The sequence below is a fragment of the Musa acuminata genome, chromosome BXJ3-3, assembly GCF_036884655.1.
Source record: "Musa acuminata AAA Group cultivar baxijiao chromosome BXJ3-3, Cavendish_Baxijiao_AAA, whole genome shotgun sequence".
Classification (NCBI taxonomy): Eukaryota; Viridiplantae; Streptophyta; class Magnoliopsida; order Zingiberales; family Musaceae; genus Musa; species Musa acuminata.
In genome coordinates this window covers 36,305,258-36,326,619 of record NC_088351.1, presented here as the reverse complement: position 1 = coordinate 36,326,619, position 21,362 = coordinate 36,305,258, and the positions used below count along the sequence as shown (strand labels likewise).

The following is a 21,362-nucleotide window of genomic DNA, read 5'->3' as shown; positions in this document are numbered from 1 at the left end:
ACGAATAACAGCAGTGAGGGTGTCGGGACCAATCCGACCCGTTAGGAAGCACGACATAGCAAGAAGACAAACCTGGAGGGAGCCAAGGCGGAGCATCGTTTGCATAACAGAATTATCGGGTTATCGGATCTCTTTATGAATACGAAGCAAGCAATTGAAGCTTTTCGATGTACGCAATTCGATCAAATTTGGGCTTTGTTGCAAATTATGTTCTTGATGTTTACGTTTGGCTTGGCGGTCAACTTTACATGAGAAGTCAACGACGTCAACCTGCCATGATAAATACGATCTGGAATTCGTCCCCCGTTCCAAGACAAATTTAGCATTGCTTTTATCACCAAAACTGCTAAAAACAAAAGCAAGATATTTACTGAACATTTAGTAAGTAAAAGAGGCTCAAATGTGGCATATACGTTGATTTACAAATCGAGTTCACTGCAAGTCATATCTGTAATAACTAATCCTATTCCCATTTTGTTTACTACTATGAACTAACCTAATGTTCTATGTGTGGTTAAAAGGTTCTATGTACCTAAAGGAAATGGAACATTGGTGAGGGCAACAACAATATATTCTTCTTTAGCACCTTCGACTAATGGAATAATAGAATCGAATTTAAAAAGTAGGAAATTATGTGTTTTTATGGAAAGTATCCTAAGAAATTTCTATGAATAATCAAATTGAAATTAAATGCCTTTGCTTTAAATTGTTAGATTTCGAGATAAAAATTGGAACAATTTCCCATCAGAACAACTTTCCATTTATATTTGCCAGAAGAGAGTTGTGTTTCACGGAATTACCCAAAGTATGCATTAAAATTCGTTGAGATTCGGGTTGGAGGCATCGAGAAATATGTCCTCCACCGATTTCTAAGGTAAAGGCCTCTGATCTCCGGCTTTTTGGATGGCAGAGAGTCAAAAATGGCACGACAGTTCGAGTGTACCTCGGGCTTCATATCTCCAGCACTTGACCCATCAAGCTCCTGTGCTCTTGTTTGCGAGGTAAAGATGGATCGATGGCTCCCCTCTTCTATGCAAGCCCCGCTGCAGCCACTGTCATCAGCAAGGCCATCAAACTCAGCGCTGCTGTCTTCTGTGCGTTGCTAAGTATCTGCACCGGGAACAGGCAGCTCCCCGTCGACATGTTTGTGGTCACGATCGTCGCTAACCCATCGAAGTTGCACGCCCTGACGTCCTGATCCATGGTCTGGAAGTAGCTGTTGAATGCGTAGGAGACGTTGCCGTCGGAGCTCAGCCCATTGCACGAGGAGCCATACCCCAACGCCGTACAGTCGGCGTTGGCACAGGCATAGTTCACGCTCGAAGGTATCGATCTGAAGTCGCCGCGATCCTCCACGTTCAGCACGCACCACTGCGCCGGTAGGTGCTGCACTCCCTTGGCGCCGACCAAGTACTCGTCTTTCCCCTTGCCCGATAAGTCCATCGGGAACTTGGGCTTCCCGTCGAACGTGAAGATGCCCCAGTGGCGCTCGAAGTTCCCCGGAAGCACGCTCTTCATGTCCTCGTCGAGCAAGCCGAACAAGTAGAAGTCGAGTGGCCCGGGCCGCAGCGGCGTGCCCTCCTTCTTTGCCATCTTCCTCGAGAACCCATCAAAGAACCTCTTGGCGTAGTCTACGTTTGCGTTCTTGACGCCGTCGGTTGGCCACCCAATCTCCCCGATCGTGATCTTCATGTCCGGCACACCCGCCTTCTTCACGGACCAAACCAGGGTGTCGTAGTTCGCGTCGAACACATTCGTGTACTGGGCCCCTTTGTCGGTGACCGGCTGGCTTCCGCCGTCGAAGAAAGCAAACTCGACGGGGAAGTTGGGGTTTTGGTTGAGGCTAAGGAACGGGTAAATGTTGACCACAAAAGGCGCGCCGTTGGAGTTGAGGAAGCGGACGATGTCGACCATTAGCTCCTCGATGTCCTTGCGGAAGCTTCCTGCGGATGGAACAGGGTCATTGGCAGGGGAGAAGTAGACGTCTGCGTTCAAGGGCACGACGGCCTTGATCCGGTCACCGACTCCAGCCTCGTCGAGAGCACTTTGGACGTTTTTGAGCGCAGGGAATGTGGAGTTGATGAAGGAGCCATTGTAACTCTTGAGAAAGGGCTCGTTCCCGACAGCCACATACCTGTATACGGTCATAAATTGCAAGGAACATTAGCGCTCGACGGCAGGCCTTTGATCGAACAGTTTGTGATGTTCGATAAGAAAGACGATCTTGAGCACAATCTCACACACAAGCACAAAAACAATCGACTTGCTCGCAATTACTTGATATGAACACCGCCTTCATGGTCGTATTGGGTGACGTTCTCCTTCACCCACTCGGCGGCGTGCTTGTGCTTGCACATGCGCTGGAGCTGGTCATTAGGGATGGCGAGCATGACCTCTATGGCGGTCCCGGCGAGGGCGCCCACGGTCCAGGGGTCGGCGTCGAACAGCTTCACCTTCCTGATCCCGTTGTCCTTGAGCATCTGGACCACCGTGGTCGGAAGCATCGGGTGGGACATCATGGTGCCCCAGTTGACGCCGACGCCATCGGCGGTTGCAGGAGAGGGGAGCACCGCCGCGGAGACGACGAGGACGATGAAGGCCGCCCAGGCCATGACTCCGGGGGGGACCATGGGACCGGGATCGTGCCCTGAAAGCTGGAAGGAGAGACTCCAAGTGGGCTTCTCGGACGGATCTCAAGGGATGAATGGGGTTGGGGAGGGAGATTTAATGGGGGAAGGGAAGCAAGGCCGGAGGAGGGTTTTGTTGGTTTGAGCGAACCACCATTGTTTTCGGTTGGAGTTTGCCGCCCTCCTTCGGGAGCGGGAATGGAGCGGCTTCAGTGAATCGGCGCGGCGTGGCTTTTTTGACAAAAATGCCCTAGATGACACGGTGGATTCACCATCATCAGTCGTGGCGCGATCGAATGGCCACGATCATTCCACGCACGTGATTCGCTCGTTTTTGATCGGGCTGTCGACGGGTCCCATACCATAAGATAATTGGAGCCTTTATATATTGATAAAAATCACAATCTAAATATTACTAGGCATATATATATTAAATTTTGTTGAGATAAATATATTATTGACAAAATTTGAAAAGCAAATTCTTGAAAAAAGTTTTTATTTTTGAGAAATTTTTGTTAGAGCACTTTAATTTTCAAAAACTCTCACAAAGCGCTTTTTATGAAATAAATCAATTTTATCTCTATTTTCATAAAATCTATCGTCCCACTAAACAGACGTAAAAGAAGATAATAGATTCGATAAGACAATGGAAAAGGAAAGTGATGAAAAATGAAGACAGATTAATGGCAAAATGATTATTTTATAAAAATACTCCTTAAAAAAAATTTAAACTTGAGAAACTTTACAAGAATTTATCAAAGATAAATTATTTTCAAAAAATTCAACCTAGATATATAAAAAAAAACCCTATGTTTATTATTAGCATAAACTACAATTATGAAGAGGAAAGAGACCCTATGGTCTACCCGAAAGTGTGTACGCAAAAGAGTACCAATCGTAACACACTCCAACTTCAGAATGCTAAAGTGAAATAGCAAGCCATCAATTATTAACAACATACATCCATCTTGTACATGAATCTCCCATTCATGTACAAAGCAATTACCAGACTCAAAAATAAATCTCACACCTGACAACATATATAGCGAGTCCATTCAAAACAAAAAGAAAAAAAAAAAGAAAAGATGACTAGATCAATAGAGTAACGAGCAAATAATGGCACACGATTTATAATATAGCCAGCACCAATTGCCAGATGCATCGTGTAGCAAGACAGGCGGAGAGTTCATCTTCAGAACTCAGCCCTTATTGATATATCTTGGAAGTTGCAGATCAGAGACTTGAGGCTGCAGTGGTTGAACTAGATATGCATGAGGTTGGTAGAGTTGTCAATAAGATTCATGAGGCCGGCTATCGGTGTGAATGTCCATGGATGAATCATTGGAACCGAGAGAATTTGTACCTCGGTTTTCATTTGGATCATGGTGGTTCCTAGATTCTGCATTCCCAGTTGGGAGGACACCATTTCCATAAAACCCACCTCCCTGAGCAAAATGATATGGCTGAAGGCTCCTGCGTACAGGGCTGGAAAGAGCATTTGAGAAAACAGAGTTTTTGGCTTGATCAGAGTGACCGCTCCGAGGGGCAAGTCCGACTGTTGGCTGCCCGAATATACCAGACGTTGGTTGGATGCCAGAGTTTGTAACATGCATTGTTGATTGATGTTGGAATGGTGATCTTGGGGAGACTAATGCATCTTCTCCAGCATAATCCATCTCACTCTGAGAAAATAAGTACCAAGTAAACAAATAGGTATTCTTTGTATTTTATATTGCTAAAATTAGATATAGACAGCACTGAGGGTGTAGATACATGTTTCATTTCACTGTAGTGTAAGAAAAGGAATAAAAAGGGAACTGCTTACGGCAAGATAATGTGATTGTTGAGCATAAAAAAATTTAGTAGTATTGCTACTTGTATCAAATAAGCAAACTCCCGTAACCTCTGCCAGTTACTAATGTAGTTATAAAGAAATTTTGAAACATAAAACCCACAAATGACCTGATTTTGCTATTAATTAAAAGATCCCAACAAACATATCAAACCAGTCAGATCTATCACTTCAGTAAAATCGCCTAGGTATCACACTCCAATTCACACACACATATTGAGCACAGAAAAAATTTCATGCAGGATAATATCTAACATCAAGAAAATGTTGGGTTATATTATGATGACTTGGAGCTAATTTAATCTGTGATCCTTCAGATGGCTGGATATCTTGAATCGTGCCCTTGAGATAGTGAAATAAGCCGCCCTGACAAGAAATATTTAAGTAATTTTTGAGTTTTTTTAGCACCAATGAACGCTTTATTTTAATATTTCAGAGGATAAATTCAAAAACACCAATTTTTCAAGCGATATATGTGAAATTTTGCCTAACATGTTAATGAATAATATAAGCAACCTATTAATCAACTCAAGGATTAAACAACTTTGGGAATAATGCAAAACCATCATAGGGCTTCAAGTTAACACTAACAAGAGGTGCATCTTGAACAATGGTGATAAATGACTGACTATAATCACACACAGTGAAGGAGAATGAACTGCCAAATACTTAAATACAGCACAACTTCCACTTCAAAACTAAGGCATATGCTCATTTATGAATCCTTTAAAATATAAAATTTCTGTTCTCTGAAATCAACCCAAAAGGCCCGTTTATGAAAGAACAAAATTGATTTCATAAGTCAGTTCAAAAGCAACAGATGGTGTAATTATGCACGACATATACAAAAGAAGCTAGATACATTTTTATATTGACAAGCATAGCAAAGAGCATATATTAGTTCACAAAAAGTTCATGGCAATGAAAAACCAGCATCTATTTTGGTAATAAAACAATGAAACAGAGAGTCCAAATCCTATTATGAGAAAGGAGCTAATGTACATCAAATTGCAATCTTAAACATAATCAAAGTATGCACTAAATTACAAATTTGAATATATAAAAACAAAAAGGAACAAGAAGATAATTCTTGATGTTGCTGATGCAAATAATATAGAGAAACAAAATGGAAAAAAAGATGTATATAAAAGAGAAAACAATCAATATAATAGAACCTGCATATGGGTAACTATATCAGCAACTGTAACCCGCCCCGCTTCCTCGTGTTTTCTCAAGATCCATTCATAAAGCTTCTCCTGCATAACGGACAACAAAAAAGAAGTATACAAGTAGTTAAGACATATCAAATTCAGAGGAGTTGCATAAGACTTCAAATAGAGAAGGCAATATCAAGGACACAGAAAAAAACTCAAACATCGTTCCCACTTGTATACACAAAAGAGGGACCGCCATCTGGTGTGGGGTTGGCTGAAAGTGGGACATAAAGATGATACTAATTGGTCCACCAGCACCAAAGAATGTCAATAGATTATAAGGAAAAAGATGATACAAGAGAAAAAAAAAAAGAAAGAGACAAAAAAATAAGCAAACATTACAAGAAGAAAAAAGAGGATAACAATGTATCTGCACTTGATGCATGTGCTTCCTAAGGTAAATCTACCAGCCAAGAAGGCAAGAACATCCTTTTTTGTTGGTAGAAGTAACGTGTACCTGGACTCGATGCATGTCCTTCATAAGGTCAATTAACCAGCCAATACCATCTTTTTTAATTGATAGAAGCTAAAAACATCCTCTTCACTCTTTGATTAAGAAAAAGATCTTATTTTGACACCCAAAGTATATGAAACTTTAGCCTGAATCATGTCTCTTTAGTTACGTAAATCTCATCATTGAGATCACCTTGATCCAACAAATCCAACTTCGTAACCCCATAATCTGGTGCTAGATTTCAATGCTCAGACCTCTTGGTACTCGATTATGGAAAGCATCCATCACAACATCATGACTAGCTTGATTGTTATGTCCTTTGCCCTCAGGATGGAGTTGACCTTCTTAGACATACTATCAAGAAAGGATCTTAATCGATGACTGCATTACAATAAATGGTTACAAGACTAATCACTATATAAAATGTTGGGTTATATTATGACAACTTGGACGTAATTTAATATGTGGATATCTTGAATCAAGACCTTGAGATAATGAAACAAGGTGCCCTGACAAGAAATATTTAAGTAATTTTTTAGCAACAAATGAACACTTAATTTTGATATACAAAGGAAAATTTCAGAAACACCCATTCCCAAGGGATATGTGAAATTTTGCCTAACATGTTAATGAATGATACAAGCGACCTATTAATCAACTCAACAACTAAACAACTTCGGGAAAAATGCAAAACCGTCATAGGGCGTCTAGTTAACACTAACAAGAGGTGCATCTTGACCGATGGTGATAAATGACTATAATCACACATAACATGACAGTGAAGGAGCATGAACTGCCAAATGCTTAAATACATCACAACTTCTAGTTCAAAACTCGAGGCATATGCTCATTTTGAAAGCCTTTAAAATATAAAATTTTGTTCACTGAAATCAACCTGAAAAAGCTTTGTAATTTGATACCTTTATATTCTCTTGGTACTTAATTGTCATCACCCTCTAATTGAAGTTTCTTAGCAGCTGGCCTCAAAAGTTTTCAATCATTAGGATTTGTCAACTATAAAATTGAAAAGAACAAATTAAAAGTTCAGCATGTATAGGTTGCCAAATCGTTGAATAACTTAATAGTTATCGTGTGCATTTATTGTAATGTACGTTGACACCAAAATCAATCTATTAGTTGCAACATCAAAACACTACTGTATCAAAGGACTAATTACATATTACCCCCTATAGTTGACTACCTTAAGCGTCTCAGTCCCTACACTTTAAAAAATTACATTGACATCTCTATAGTTACAAAAATAAAACATTTAGATCCATTTACCCTAACAACATCAGTTTTACTGACGAAAACACGAAAAAAAAAAAAGGGCAACAAGGTAATTTTAACGTTTGATGGTGGACAGCGACGTCGCTGGCATTGACGTCAATGCCGACGAAGTTGCTTGGCCACCTCCAATGACGATAAGGTCCGCTCTCACTCGTGACAACACCCGCCTCCACGAGGAGTGTGTCGCTGGCCTTATTGTTGCCCATCTCGCGCTGCTCTACATCTGCGTTGATGCTGACGCAGTTGCCAAGCAGTAACTACATCGACGTCAGCACAAATGGTGGTGGTCGTCGCAACGTCTATAGCGAAGATGGTGGCCACCTCGTCGCTGACCTGTTGGGCGAATCCAACCCGAAGCTAGGGTCACTGAAGCACTTGCCGCTTCCCCCGTTGTAGCATCAATTCTGGCACCACCTTTTGTCGAGCAACCATTTCGCCGCTCAACAACTGCGTCAACACCGACACAAATGCAGAGCAGCAAAAGAGTAGATCAGCGAGAGGTGGTGCCAAAACTAATGCAGCAGGAGCTCCGACGACCCCAGCTTTGGGTCGAGGCTAGGATTCACCCAACGGGTCAGCGATGAGGCAGCCACCATCTTCGTTGTAGACGTCACAACGACCACCACCATTTGCATCGACGCCATCGCAGTTGTCATGCATCAGCATTGATGCAGATACCACTCGACAACTGCATTAACATCAACACAGATGCAGAACAACGCGGGACTAGCGACGATGAAGTGGACAGTGCGCTCCTCGTGAAGGCGGGTGGCGTCGCGATGAGAGAAAACCTTGTTGTCGTCGAAGGTGGCCAGGCAACTGCGTTGGAGTCAACGCTAGCAACGTTACCATCTACCACCAAACATTAAAATTATATTTTTATCTTTTGTTTCCGTGTTTTCATTGGTAAAATTATTGTAGCTAGGGTAAATAGACCTAGACTTAAATGTTTCACTTTCGTAACTATAAAAATGTCAATATAATTTTTTAAAGTATAAGAAAGTATGAGGATCCAAACGCTAAACATAACTAACTACAGGGATAATATGTAATTAGTCCTGCATCATATGATTATATGCAAGAAAGAATAAGAAGCCATAAAACTAATCGTCGACTTCAAAACAAGGGAAACAAAGCAACAAACGACGAAGCCTTGGAAATAGATAAGGATGGGAGAAAGGGGACAAGGCGGAGGGGGGGGGGGGTCGGCGCGGCAAAGAGAGGACCTAACCAGGGCATGGCGCTCCCCGGCCTGGAAGGATATCTTCTGCTGGTTCATGGCCTGCGTGTACAGCTGCGAGAGCGAGTTGGCGGCGCTGCAGAAGGTCGAATACAGCGTGCGATCCACCTCATCGAGTCGCGTCGCCTCCGTTTTCCGCTTCCTCGCCATCGATTCCGGGAAGACCGCGATCGACAGGACGGATCGATCGAAGACGAAACCCTAGGAAGCCACACAAAGAGGGGCGGGCGCGGGGGGTGGGAGAGGGAGAGGGAGAGGGAGAGAGAGAGAGAGAGATAAGAGAACCGCTCTCTACCCTCTTCCGCTAACCTGTCTCTGTCCCATCGGCTTCACAACAACCCGAACGCGAAGTAGATAGAAGCAAACTGAACGCAAGACTTTGGGTTGGGCCCGAATTGCACTTTGTTGGATCATTTAAAGGTCACCCGACCCGACCCGACCCGACCCTTAGTGAAGACCGTCTCCCTCGGCCACTTCGCGATCCCATTCGCCGCCGCCGTCACCGTCCCTCCTCCCTCGTCGCTCTCTTCGTCGCTCAGCATCCGCCATGCAGAAGAGCAACGTCCCGAACCCCGCCAAGGCGGAGGTATTGCCCCTCTCACACTTCTGTCATCGTCTCTTTTACTCCTTACCTTTCCCTTCTCCCACCTTTCTTGATCTCTCTGTTTTACTTCACTGCGACTCTTCTCCCGCAGCAATCGTACCCTCGCTTCTCTCTTTCCAGCCTTGGATTTGGGCCACCCGCTCCTTCCAAGGACCCCCTTCCTCCACCGCCACCTGCCGTGGAAGTGCTCCCCTGCGAGGAAGTAACTCTCTCTGCGTCATCTCTCGACCTCTCTATAACCCGATGTTTTTCCCCTAAAAAAATCCTTCATTTTATTCCTTCCAGGAATCGTCGGAGCCGAAATCGAAGGTAGAGCCTATCGTCATCGACGAAGGCCTTACCCTTCTTAAGGTAATCGTTTTCACTGCGCATATCAAGCATTTTCCATCTTTTTATTTGCTTTAACTTCCTGTCTTTGATCCTCTTGTAGGGAAGAGTTAGCACTTTTGATGTGTTCGGGGTGGCCAACTCGGATTTGGTCCCAGGAAAGTATGAAGGTGCAACCGTTTTCTCTTTGCTCTTCTTCCTTCTACTTGCTGATGTTGGCTAAATGGAATCAATGATGTGGCTAAGAGAGAAATTGGTTTTACTGCTCTTGCCAGGGGGGCTGAAGCTGTGGGAAGGCTCACTTGACCTTGTCAAAAAATTGCATTCGGAGATTGAAGAAGGCGTGCTGATGCTCCGTGGAAAGCGAGTTTTAGAGGTCGGTTGCTTGATCCCCAGGTGATATTTGTGCTCTCTAGAATGTAATATGCCATGGTAATTAGGGACTCATTGTCTTGCAATCAATTATGTTACATTAGGTTTGAGTTTTTTTCCTTTGAACCAATACCGATGTGCATGCTTAGTTCCATTTGTTTTCGGGAACTATTTGCCTCATAACCATCACTATTTCTTGTGCTTTCCGAAGGAAATCCTGATGTCTTGGTACACTTATCATTACAATTAACACATAAAAACTTACTTAATAAACACATGCATGTGCCTGGTTTCATGCTGAGGCATCAGTTGGCTACTAGCATCTGTATTAAATCATTCTAGTTGATGTTAATAGACACATATCAGAATGAAAATATTCAATGTCAGAAGGTTCCTATAAAGCAGGTGCAGATAACAGTTCTTCTTTTTCAATGTTTCCTGATAAGTTTCTATAGAAATTATGACATCCATAATGGAAGTTCTTTGGGTATCAAAGGTGATGGTTTGTTGGTAGTCTATGAGTGGTATGTATAACTGTATTGCCTGATATTAGCAATAACATGTTCCTCATTTTCTGTGGACAAAAGAGTCACTTCTGATATCACTGTCTTTGGTTTATAATATTATATTGAACAACTTTGTTGTTTCTCAAATACCAACCAATCTCTTGAGTGTTTTAAACATTCACACTTAATGTTCATTTATCTGCCTTTTAGTTACCGGGAGATTTTATGATTAGTGCAAGAAAGTAGTTAATGTGTTTTGAATTTTACAGGTTGTCTTTCTTATTCTTGAGTTGTTTCTATTGTTGGTATCGGGTCAAATTTTCGTAGTGGTTGCCTGTTCTTCATTAATGCAAATAGATATACTTTTTCCTGGCCTCAAAATTGTGAAAACCATGACAGTTTGTTCTTGGGTGGGCTCAGTACTTTGTTGTAGTTATGCTAATAAGTACGTTTAACCATTTGTTTCACGTTTGCCGCTAATCCTTGGGTCATCTTTCAGCTTGGATGTGGACATGGCCTACCAGGAATCTTTGCAGGCCTCAAGGTATGCTCTCTGCCTCAGCAGCTATAATACCTATGTTATCTGTTGCAATTTCTCAACTTTTTAGTATTTCAGGGTGCAGCAGTTATCCACTTCCAAGATTTCAATGCTGAGGTGCTTCGTAGTCTAACCATACCAAATGTGACAGTGAACCTAAAGAAAGAGTTGAACCAACAACAGCCACTGCTTACAAGCAAGACATCAACCAGCATCACCGCTGACATTCGTTTTTTTGCTGGTGATTGGAATGAAATTCATCAGCTGCTCCCCTATGTTTGTAGCGCTGACCAACGAAAAGCAACAAATGGTGGTTTAGAGGAAAAGTCATGTGATGGTTATGATGTTATTCTGATGGCAGAAACTGTGTATGCACTGTCCTCCCTTCATTGTCTCTATGAGCTTATTAAAAGGGTTAGTGCCTTTCCTTCAAAAAGATTCAGTCGATCATGCTTCCAAGTAGTTCTATCGATATGATCTCCTGAGAATCATATACATTGCAGTGCATGCACCGCCCATCTGGAGTTGTCTATATGGCAGGAAAGAAACACTATTTTGGTGTTGGTGGTGGTACAAGACAATTTGTAAATCTGGTCGAAGAAGATGGTGAGTTATGCTTTGTTCAAACTGTGAATTTTAGCATTTTCTTGCATTCTTTCAACCTGCTGTCATTTTCTTCGTTGCCTCAGTCCTCTAAAAGTTTTCATTCACGATCATGGTTATGCTGGTTGATAGGCCCCGATCTGTAGTATTTATGTTCGATTTACTGCAGATGCCAGCATGAAAAGAAAAAGAAATAAGAAACATTAAGCATCTGTGTCAGAATTTGTTTGCAACGTATATCTACATGTCGATGTAATGTACGCTTCCGGCAGAATCTCTTCTCCAATTGTTAAGAGTGTAGAGTATTTGTTTTTTATTTGTCTCAGGTAGCAGATATTATGAAATTAATTATCACAGGTACTTGATGTGCATATAATGTAATGTGGGTGGTTGACATGCATAAATATTCGAATAGCGGCATCCTTTGTCATCTTGTTTGATCTATACTAAGAATTCTTTGCAACTTCTTTCCAGGTATATTAACCACCTGTTTGCTTGCTGAAGTTGCTGATGGCTCCTCAAATGTACGGGAAGTGTGGAAATTCATGTTCAAATAGACTAACATCGAATTGAAGTGTATAATATTGGCATCATCTTCCAACCTTTTTCATTTTGGAATATCATTTTTTCTCTGTATCCAAAGGCAATGTGTGACATGCTAAATTTTGTAACACTAAACATGCATTTCACTGTGGCTATGTTAGAATCCATCTTCCAAATGCTATGGGAATTCGTTGAACGCTAATTCTCTTTCCATAGTCAAGTCAACTCATTTTGTATTCAAAACAAAGAAATGGTTGAGATAGATGGTTTTGAAGGCAATTAGACATACTTTTTACATGTCTAATTCTATCTATGAATTGTTCTGCATTTTAGGAAGAAAAACATTTTCACATAATGGTTTAGCATGCAATTTTTTTCTGGCCTATGGTTTAGTCACTTATGAAAGCTTGATAACTTTGAGTAGCTGCATACAGTTGTTTGCGATTTTAAATAGATAGTTAATGCTTGACGATATTAAAGCTCAACGGCTACTGCAAACCCAATTGCTTCGCGTTATGTGATCGATACCTTAATATTACGTCCTCCTGAGTCGGCGTATTATGACTCTACCAAGGCTAAAGATGTGTGACATCAATATATGTGTAATAATCCTAAAGCCACACTATGAAAATAATAATGTAGTAAAAAATAATGATATATGATTGATATCATTGTAGCACTGTCTTTGATATTTTGATCATATATGACTGATGTGGCATTGTGCCTCAAATATTACCGATCACATTATGACCGTTGCATGCCACACACCCCATGGATTCGACGTAATGTGACTGCACCAAGGTCGAAGATGCATGACATCAATGCATATTTAGGTCCTAAAACCACATTATATGTAAAAGAGCATCCATAGGTTCGAAGTCAACACTTCAATGGAACAACCAATTTTGCCTTAGAAATCAAATATTGTGTTCTCTAAGATCATGACTTAAGCTAACGTATGGTACAACCAAAGCTTATTCCCTTGGAGAGTCGGTAGTGTCATAAAATCTATTCAGAGTCGTTATTTTATGGAAGAACTCGATTGATTTCACGAGTAGTAAACGAAGACGTAATTGACCAGTCATAATAAATATTCATGAAATTTCATGGATCAAACCTATGACTCCGTCAGAAATGGCCGATCGCTTCCTCCAATGGCTTCTCCTTCTCTGCCATTAATGACTCGAGCCGCCCACATCAATACCTTCCAACTGCCGTAGACCTCAACGTATGCTGTACGTCCGCCAAATAAATATATACCACCACGAGTCAAACCTATCGTTGTAGACGATGGCCTATAAATACTCCGTACGACGCCGAAGGCCTCTTCATCTCGAGTCCAACCTTTCTCCTCGCTTCCTGCAGACAGATAGACGCGATGGCTTCACTGAAGATTCACGCTCTCCTCTTTGCTTATGCTTTGCTTGCGATTCTCTTGCACCCTTGTCTTTGCCAAGACATCGCAACCTCGACGATGACCAGCTCAAGGAAGTTTGATGGTGAGTGCAAACGCTCTCTTTTCTCTCTTGTCGCTGTCGATGGTGGAGTAATTGTTGTCGTCGTCGATGCATGTGGTGCAGGGAAGGCCATCGATCAAGGAATTGCTTATGTCTTGATGCTTCTGGCGCTCTTCGTTACCTACCTCGTCCATTGAGCTTCTTCGCTCGTAGCAGTGCAATTGTTTGGATGGAGAGACCCTTCAAATATTCTGTAATTTGATCCCTTTTATCTTCTCTTCTCTTGGTAATTCTTCCATTGGAGTTTGTTAGCGACTGGTCTCGATGTTTTCGATCATTAAGATTTTTGTCGACTATGAAATCGAAAAGAACAAATTAAAAGTTAAGCATGCATAGGCTCTCAAATCTTTGTGCGACGATTGTTGGTTGAGATCGAGGCCTCTAAGGTGATCTTCGAGTAGACTCTGAGTGTCTAAGATGATCTCAAGGTTGGGTCGAGATGGAGTCCAGTCCCTACACAAAGATCGATGTCAGAAGGAGTTTCCCAACCTAACTCTTCTAATACTTAGGTTAGCTTTGGGATCGTATATAGTGTGAATTGAATTTTCTGAGAAAAGGTCTGACCCTTCTTGTAAGGACCGGGGTCAACTTTTATACTTGAGCGATCGAGAGGACTGCTTGTAACCATCATAATAATATTTCTTTGGTGTTTTGTTCGCAAGAGAGATTGGTCCAAACGACCTCCTATAGATTGTCATCCATGGAGATTGACTAAGGATGAACAAATTTGAACGGTCGCTCGGGGACCATTGTCCATGGTTATCGACAGGATAAATTCCAATGCCCTCCCATAGACCATTATCCACAGGGGTCGATAGGTCATTATTACCCCCACATCACTATCGAGTAAGGGGAGGGGGGGACTTACCCTGGATGGTGATCAATTGTCGGACTAATCTGATTTGTCAAAGTATTTCCTATCACATAACAACTATTAAAATTTTTAAATGAATATTATGTTCCGAGACAAATAAGCTTTCGTGTAGTACAATTAAAAATAAATAGATATTAGACAAATATCAATCGCGACTCAACATTAAAAGTCTAATTCACATATTAAAGATAGTTTAATAATGACTTCTTAGGGTTCATTCGAGAGACGATAAATCATTTAATAACATTTTATAAAATAACAAAGACATAGTAAACGATATTACAATTTAAATTTCCCTCGAAAAGCCTCCCAATTTAATAACCTAACCTAATTGGTTCTCCCAAAATAAAAATAAAGAGGATGACGGGTCCAATGAAACACTACACATGAGAGGAGCCCTCGTAATAAAGTCAAAGTGTGTCACCCGCTTGACGTCGACGTCGCAACTGCACCGATCACCGCTGTCTCCACCCACTCAACATGTCGTCTTCTCCGTCGCCGGTCGGAAAGGCATCCTTTTAGCTCATCAACAGTTGTCCTCAACGTGTGATCCCTTTTTTTAATCGTGTATGCTTCCGCACGTAGTTTCATAATAAAGAAACATATTTAGATATATCAATCAATTAATTAATTCTTTTTGTGAACATTATGTTCTTAGATGGATAGAATCTCTCTCACACTATAGTACGATTGGAGGTGGTGATGATATGACTGACTTAAATATCGAGCCCAATCAATAATAGACATATGACAATGCACCAACCCAACATGCTAATAAATGATTAAATATTTCATCAACCAACTATTTAATATTATAAAGCTCTAACGCCCGAAGCCTAATCGATACGAAGATGACCACTCACCAACCCAAATATGTTGATGAATGACCAAATATTCTCTCTACAAACTAGTAAATATTATGAAACTAATGATCGTTACAATACTAATAATCACTATAAAAAATAGCTTCTTACAAGCTTTTATTTTTTATTTTCTATTATTAAAAAAAAACAATAACTTGAAGTTGGTGCCGTTTTCGCGAGAAATAAAATATTTTTTTTGTTCACGAGGAATGTTTCTTCCATTCGTCGTAATTCTCCTCGTGTTTTTCACTCTTCTAAACGTTATAATATTTTAAAAAAATTACTCCATATTTTGGAGTTCGAAAAAGGATGTTACGATATAATACAGACGAAATTAAACAGAACACAAAAGATCAAAATACTTTTGCCTCAAAGCAAACTTCTAATTGGTATAATAACAAGATGAGATCAACATCAATTCAAAATGATGATTACTAAATGTTCTATCAAGAAATATTTCATAAAATATATTTTTTTATTAACTCGCTATAAAACATTATCTTAGATATGTTCTATCAGTCGTCGAGGAGTGATCGAAGGAATCAAATCGAAAAACCCACTTAATTTCGATCATCCTACGTAGATTAAAAGGGAAGCGCACTTAGGTGCGTGCACCTCATATCAGTCCGGAGATGTCGTCGTCTTCACCGACCGAGTCTTTTTAGGTCATCAGGAGACGTCCTCAGCTCTTTCTACTACCCGATCCAGCTTTCGCATGCAGTTTCGTGCTCTACCTATCGAAGGTTATTAATTAGAATACAACAAAGAGACTAAGCCTTCAACATGCTCGATATTGTCTGATCGTTTTCCCACCATCGAAGACACCAGCAAATAGGACAAATAAAGATGGACGAATTCGTAAGAAAATAATATATATATATATATTTTATCATGAGTATTTTCCTTTTTAAATCTTAAAAATATTAAAAAGTAGTCCTCATCATATATATAATCGAACCATCGAATGATTCATCGTGTCGTTGGTATCAAATTAAATCGGAACGGGACGATTATAATTATTGATTTTTGAAAATTAGAATCAACGATTTCGGTTCGTATCAAACGGGTAGTATTTCATTATAATATATATATATATATATATATATATATATATATACAATTATTTTATTTTAATTTTAAATATATTTGAAAACTCAAGAACACTATAATTAGCATAAAAGATCAAATGTTTCATGTTTTTATTGTGAAACAAATAAGAAACCTAAGAAATGATGATCTTTAACTTCCTCGGTTGCTATAACTTTTAGGTGAGGAAAATGGCAACTTTTTGGGATACGGCAAAAGTGGCCACACTGATGAAATAAATAATAAAAATAAATCATTACCCAGGAATTTTCAAACCGAGAAGCTTTTCTTGTCAATTCACCAGCATACACGAAGAGGGAAATCATGGTTTCCAAAGACCACTTCCATGCTCATAAAGATAGATTTGCTCACAGTTTCCAAAGGATTATAGGGCATTAACTCAACATGAAAGAATATATATATATATATATATATATATATAAAGAGAGAGAGAGAGAGAGAGATGTGCCAACCAGAAGAAAAGTAAGAAGATGAAATAACTCTGGAGTGGGAAGTATGTTCATTAATTATTTTGATGTGTCTGATGAAATAATTTTGAAATCTTGCATATATATATATATGTATATATATTTGCCAAAATATTAATAGGTAGTCTATTGGCATCCTTTTCCTCTCCCTGACAGCTATACAACAAAAGACCACAATATATATATATATATATATATATATATATATATATATAAATAAAGAGAGAGAGAGAGAGAGAGATGTGCCAACCAGAAGAAAAGTAAGATGAAATAACTCTGGAGTGGGAAGCATGTTCATTAATTATTTTGATGTGTCTGATGAAATAATTTTGAAATCTTGCATATATATATATATATATATATATATATATATATATATATATATATGTGTGTGTGTATATATTTGCCAAAATATTAATAGGTAGTCTATTGGCATCCTTTTCCTCTCCCTGACAGCTATACAACAAAAGACCACTATATATATATATATATATATATATATATAGGTAGTGTATTGACATCCTTATCCTCTCCCTAACAGCTATACAACAAAAGACTACAATATGGTTTTCCTATATTCACTTTGATTATTCGTAGAATACCTGCCAATATGGCTTCCTTGTTTGCCGCCAAAGTCAATGCCTTCTTCATTACGGAGATCTATTGATCCGTCCTAATAGTCAATGAAGACGTCCATATCCACAGTAACCAAATTAAAGAAGAAGCACACCAACATCCTTAAAAGCCCATCACCACGGTGCGTTCTTCCTCAATCGAGAGAGAGAGAGAGAGAGAGAGAGAGAGAGAGAGAGATTCTGTGCTGGTCTGTCTCCTGTTGACCTCCATGGAGAACCACCGCTGCAACGGCGACGGCAAGGAGAGCTTCAAGCCACCAGAAATAAAGTTCACCAAGCTCTTCGTCGATGGCCAGTTTGTCGACTCCGTTTCCGGTACTGCAATACTTCTTTACATATATATATATATATATATATATATATATATATATATATATATATATATATATATCTCTCTCTCTCTCTCTCTATCAGTTGATGATATTATTTTGCTGATGATAAACATACTGCAACTTTCTCTTGTTCTCTTCCCAAGAAAGCTTTGTTTTGTTTTATTGTTCATGGAAGATGGAAATTAGAGCAAGATAAAGGCTGTGGGAATCGATCGATGAATGGTTCTTAAGATGATATTTTTATTGTAATAATCCTCTATTAATTGGTAGAGAGATTGTTTCCTCGTGTTCTTTGCCACACAATAATTAATACTACACTTTTTTTTCTTTCTTATGGTCAAAATTCGTAGATGCATCTCCACATGTTTATAGAATCATTGAGGTTGCTAAATTGACAGAAACATTTCTCAGCCCACAATAATTGATTCTTCTCTTCTTTTTGGCATAGTATTATTCTCTCTCTCTCTTACCATTTTTCTTTCTTTCTGCGTGCTGCACGTTGTTACGTTGCGTCAACGATACGGAAGCATTACTGACGTATGGAAGAAGACAGAGATACATCCGCCGGATGAGTTGACTTTTGCTCGGAAAGAAGAGTGCCATGTATTATTGGGTGATTTTGTTGAAAAAGTTATGTTAGGATTTTATTCTTGAGTGCCATCTCTCTTTATAATTTATAATTTTCTTTTAATATTTCTAAATTATTTCTTCATAAATTGACCTAAACACTCTCTTCTTCTCCGTGAAAGCTATCTTAGCAAAGAGTAGGATAAAATAAGAAATTACGAGGAAGGAAAACAAAAGGTAGAATCATTAATATTATGATTGAAAATAATAATAATAATTTATTATTTTTTAAGTGATTATCAATAGTATATTGTGAATAGTAAATAAGGGTTAACATACACCACCATATTTTGCTCTTAATATCTCATTGGCATTTATTGTATGACATCGGGGGTGTCGATATCTTTCGTGCTTGTCTTGTGGTCATCTTAAGAGGATAGACTCACTTGAGGATTGAGAGTTGACGTTATGTTAATAACAAACAAATGAGAGAATACAATGGAGTAAACATCTTAACAGCTATACGATGGAGTGGACATAAGTGACGAATTGATATGATGAAAATCGATGGAGCCTCGCAACGGAGAAAAGATACTCCAACGAGGGATATTTATAAGATTAGATGAAATAGAGAAACTCATATAAGAAAAATAAAAACAGTGAGAGAGATTTTTCCGGAAAATCGCCATTCAAATTATAAGTTTGACTTTTATTCTTTGGTGATGATGAGATAAAAATGGAATGCTTTGTATCGGAAGCAATAGCCATAGTTGACGACCAGTGATTGGATCTACTCGCCGTGGACGCAGGCAAGACGTTCGAGACGGTGAATCCCGCGACAGGCGAGGTGATAGCGAAGGTTGCGGAGGGAGTCGAGGCAGACATCGACTTAGCCGTGAAGGCTGCTCGCGAAGCCTTTGATCACGGCCGATGGCCCCGCATGTCTGGCTTTGTATGATCGCCCTCACCTCGATCGCCTCCTCTCTCATTGACTGTCATCTTTTCTTGGAGATGAAGAAACGAAATTGGATTTGAATCTCGATCAGGAGAGGGGGAGGATCATGTCGAAGTTCGCGGATCTCATCGAACAAAACATCGAGGAATTGGCGGCGCTGGACAGCGTCGACGCCGGAAAGCTTCTGGCCAGTGGCAAAACGGTGGACATCCCCCACTGCCTCCACATCCTCCGGTACTACGCCGGCGCCGCCGACAAGGTACACGGTGAGACCTTAAAGCTCGCCGGCGAGTACCAGGGGTACACGTTGCTGGAGCCCATCGGCGTGGTGGGCCACATAATACCCTGGAATTACCCCTCCACCATGTTCTTAATGAAGTCAAGCCCTGCTCTGGCCGCCGGCTGCACCATGGTCGTCAAGCCCGCCGAGCAGACCCCTCTCTCCGCCTTGTTCTACGCCCACTTGGCTAAGCAGGTTTGCTTCCTCCTCTTCCTCTTCCTCCCTTTAGACATGGTGGCATTGACTTCAATCTCGTGTATAGGCTGGTATTCCTGATGGAGTGATCAACGTGGTCAACGGGTTTGGCGCCACTGCCGGTGCTGCACTTTGCTCTCACATGGACGTCGACGCCGTGCGTTTCCAGCTTCTCTTCCTTCTCAGTGATGTTGTCTTACTGGATCGTTGCATGCCGACATCATCCTCCAAACCTTGGTTTACAGATTAGCTTCACCGGCTCAACGGAGACGGGACGCCTGGTGATGGAGGCCGCTGCAAAGAGCAACCTGAAGACGGTATCGCTCGAGCTGGGCGGGAAGTCGCCCCTCATCATCTTCGACGACGCCGACGTAGACATGGCGGTCGCTCTCGCACGCATCGCCATCTTCTACAACAAGGCATCGCCTCTGCGTCCCACCTTCGCCTCCTTCGATCCAGTAGTGATCTCGACAGAGACATAACCTTACTCCGTGTGACACCTTCAGGGCGAGATCTGCGTGGCTGGCTCTCGCGTGTATGTCCAAGAAGGAATTTACGACGAGTTCGTCCGGAAGGCAGCAGAGAGCGCCAAAAGTTGGGTGGTCGGCGACCCTTTCGATCCTAATGTTCAACAGGGGCCTCAGGTTGACAAGACACAGTTCGAAAGAGTTCTCAGTTACATCGAGCTTGGCAAGACAGAGGGTGCTACGCTGCTTACAGGAGGAAGACGCTGCGGCGACAAAGGCTACTACATCGAACCCACGATCTTTACTGATGTCAAGGTAAACAAGAGTAGATGCATAATTACTGTAGAGATCGACGGACAAATTGGTTTTTGCATGAGAGATTATTGTTTCTTACAGGAGGAGATGAGGATCGCGCAGGAGGAGATATTTGGACCAGTCATGTCGCTGATGAAGTTTAAGTACGCTATCCGATCTTTAGAGACCGGAGTTTGAGGTTAAGCATCGATGTTGATCTCAAGCTTGCTTGCAGGACGATCGAGGAAGCGATAGAGAAAGCGAATGCCACAAGGTATGGATTAGCAGCAGGGATCGTGACGAAGGATCTGAACACTGCGAACAGAGTGACGAGGTCGGTTCGAGCAGGAACGATTTGGATCAACTGCTACTTCGCGTTCGATCCGGGATGCCCGTTTGGTGGATACAAGATGAGCGGCTTCGGGAGGGACCTCGGCATGCATGCCATCAACAAGTACCTCCAGGTGAAGTCTGTGGTCACTCCTCTCCACTCTTCCCCATGGCTGTAACTGTTGCACAACTCAACCAATAATGCCATGGTCTGCAGAATCTAAATTTAGCTGTCTGTAAGGATGATGCGATTAATCGGTATATCCTTCAGAAAAATCTTCATACATCTTACGATTTATAAGAATTTGG

The 21,362-nt window shown here is 40.9% G+C and overlaps 4 protein-coding genes and 1 long non-coding RNA gene across 5 annotated transcripts; 3 read left to right on the top strand and 2 right to left on the bottom strand.

Moving 5' to 3' along the window:
- Positions 1–930: 930 nt before the first annotated feature.
- On the bottom strand, positions 931–2,618 carry LOC135633212 (glucan endo-1,3-beta-glucosidase 8-like). The gene is made up of 2 exons (XM_065142421.1): positions 2,278–2,618; positions 931–2,134 (listed from the first exon to the last, which is right to left on the bottom strand). The coding sequence occupies exons 1-2, from the start codon at positions 2,610–2,612 to the stop codon at positions 1,030–1,032; spliced, it is 1,440 nt and encodes a 479-aa protein (XP_064998493.1). The 5' UTR covers positions 2,613–2,618; the 3' UTR covers positions 931–1,029.
- Positions 2,619–3,549: 931 nt separating this feature from the next.
- On the bottom strand, positions 3,550–8,984 carry LOC135634012 (uncharacterized). The gene is made up of 3 exons (XM_065144120.1): positions 8,669–8,984; positions 5,655–5,735; positions 3,550–4,309 (listed from the first exon to the last, which is right to left on the bottom strand). The coding sequence occupies exons 1-3, from the start codon at positions 8,825–8,827 to the stop codon at positions 3,917–3,919; spliced, it is 633 nt and encodes a 210-aa protein (XP_065000192.1). The 5' UTR covers positions 8,828–8,984; the 3' UTR covers positions 3,550–3,916.
- A 138-nt stretch (positions 8,985–9,122) lies between these two features.
- Positions 9,123–12,449, top strand: LOC135634010 (uncharacterized). Its single transcript, XM_065144119.1, has 9 exons — positions 9,123–9,263; positions 9,373–9,483; positions 9,567–9,632; positions 9,712–9,778; positions 9,884–9,984; positions 10,986–11,030; positions 11,103–11,438; positions 11,528–11,630; positions 12,102–12,449. Exons 1-9 carry the CDS (start codon positions 9,225–9,227, stop codon positions 12,182–12,184), a joined length of 951 nt encoding a protein of 316 aa, XP_065000191.1. The 5' UTR covers positions 9,123–9,224; the 3' UTR covers positions 12,185–12,449.
- Positions 12,450–13,461: 1,012 nt separating this feature from the next.
- Positions 13,462–13,925, top strand: LOC108952359 (uncharacterized). The gene is made up of 2 exons (XR_001977174.2): positions 13,462–13,669; positions 13,751–13,925. It is a non-coding gene; the product is annotated as an uncharacterized LOC108952359 (long non-coding RNA).
- A 3,841-nt stretch (positions 13,926–17,766) lies between these two features.
- Positions 17,767–21,339, top strand: LOC135633978 (aldehyde dehydrogenase family 2 member C4-like). Its single transcript, XM_065144057.1, has 8 exons — positions 17,767–17,948; positions 19,342–19,484; positions 19,579–19,962; positions 20,030–20,119; positions 20,208–20,381; positions 20,469–20,744; positions 20,826–20,887; positions 20,959–21,339. The coding sequence occupies exons 1-8, from the start codon at positions 17,843–17,845 to the stop codon at positions 21,230–21,232; spliced, it is 1,509 nt and encodes a 502-aa protein (XP_065000129.1). The 5' UTR covers positions 17,767–17,842; the 3' UTR covers positions 21,233–21,339.
- Positions 21,340–21,362: the final 23 nt, after the last annotated feature.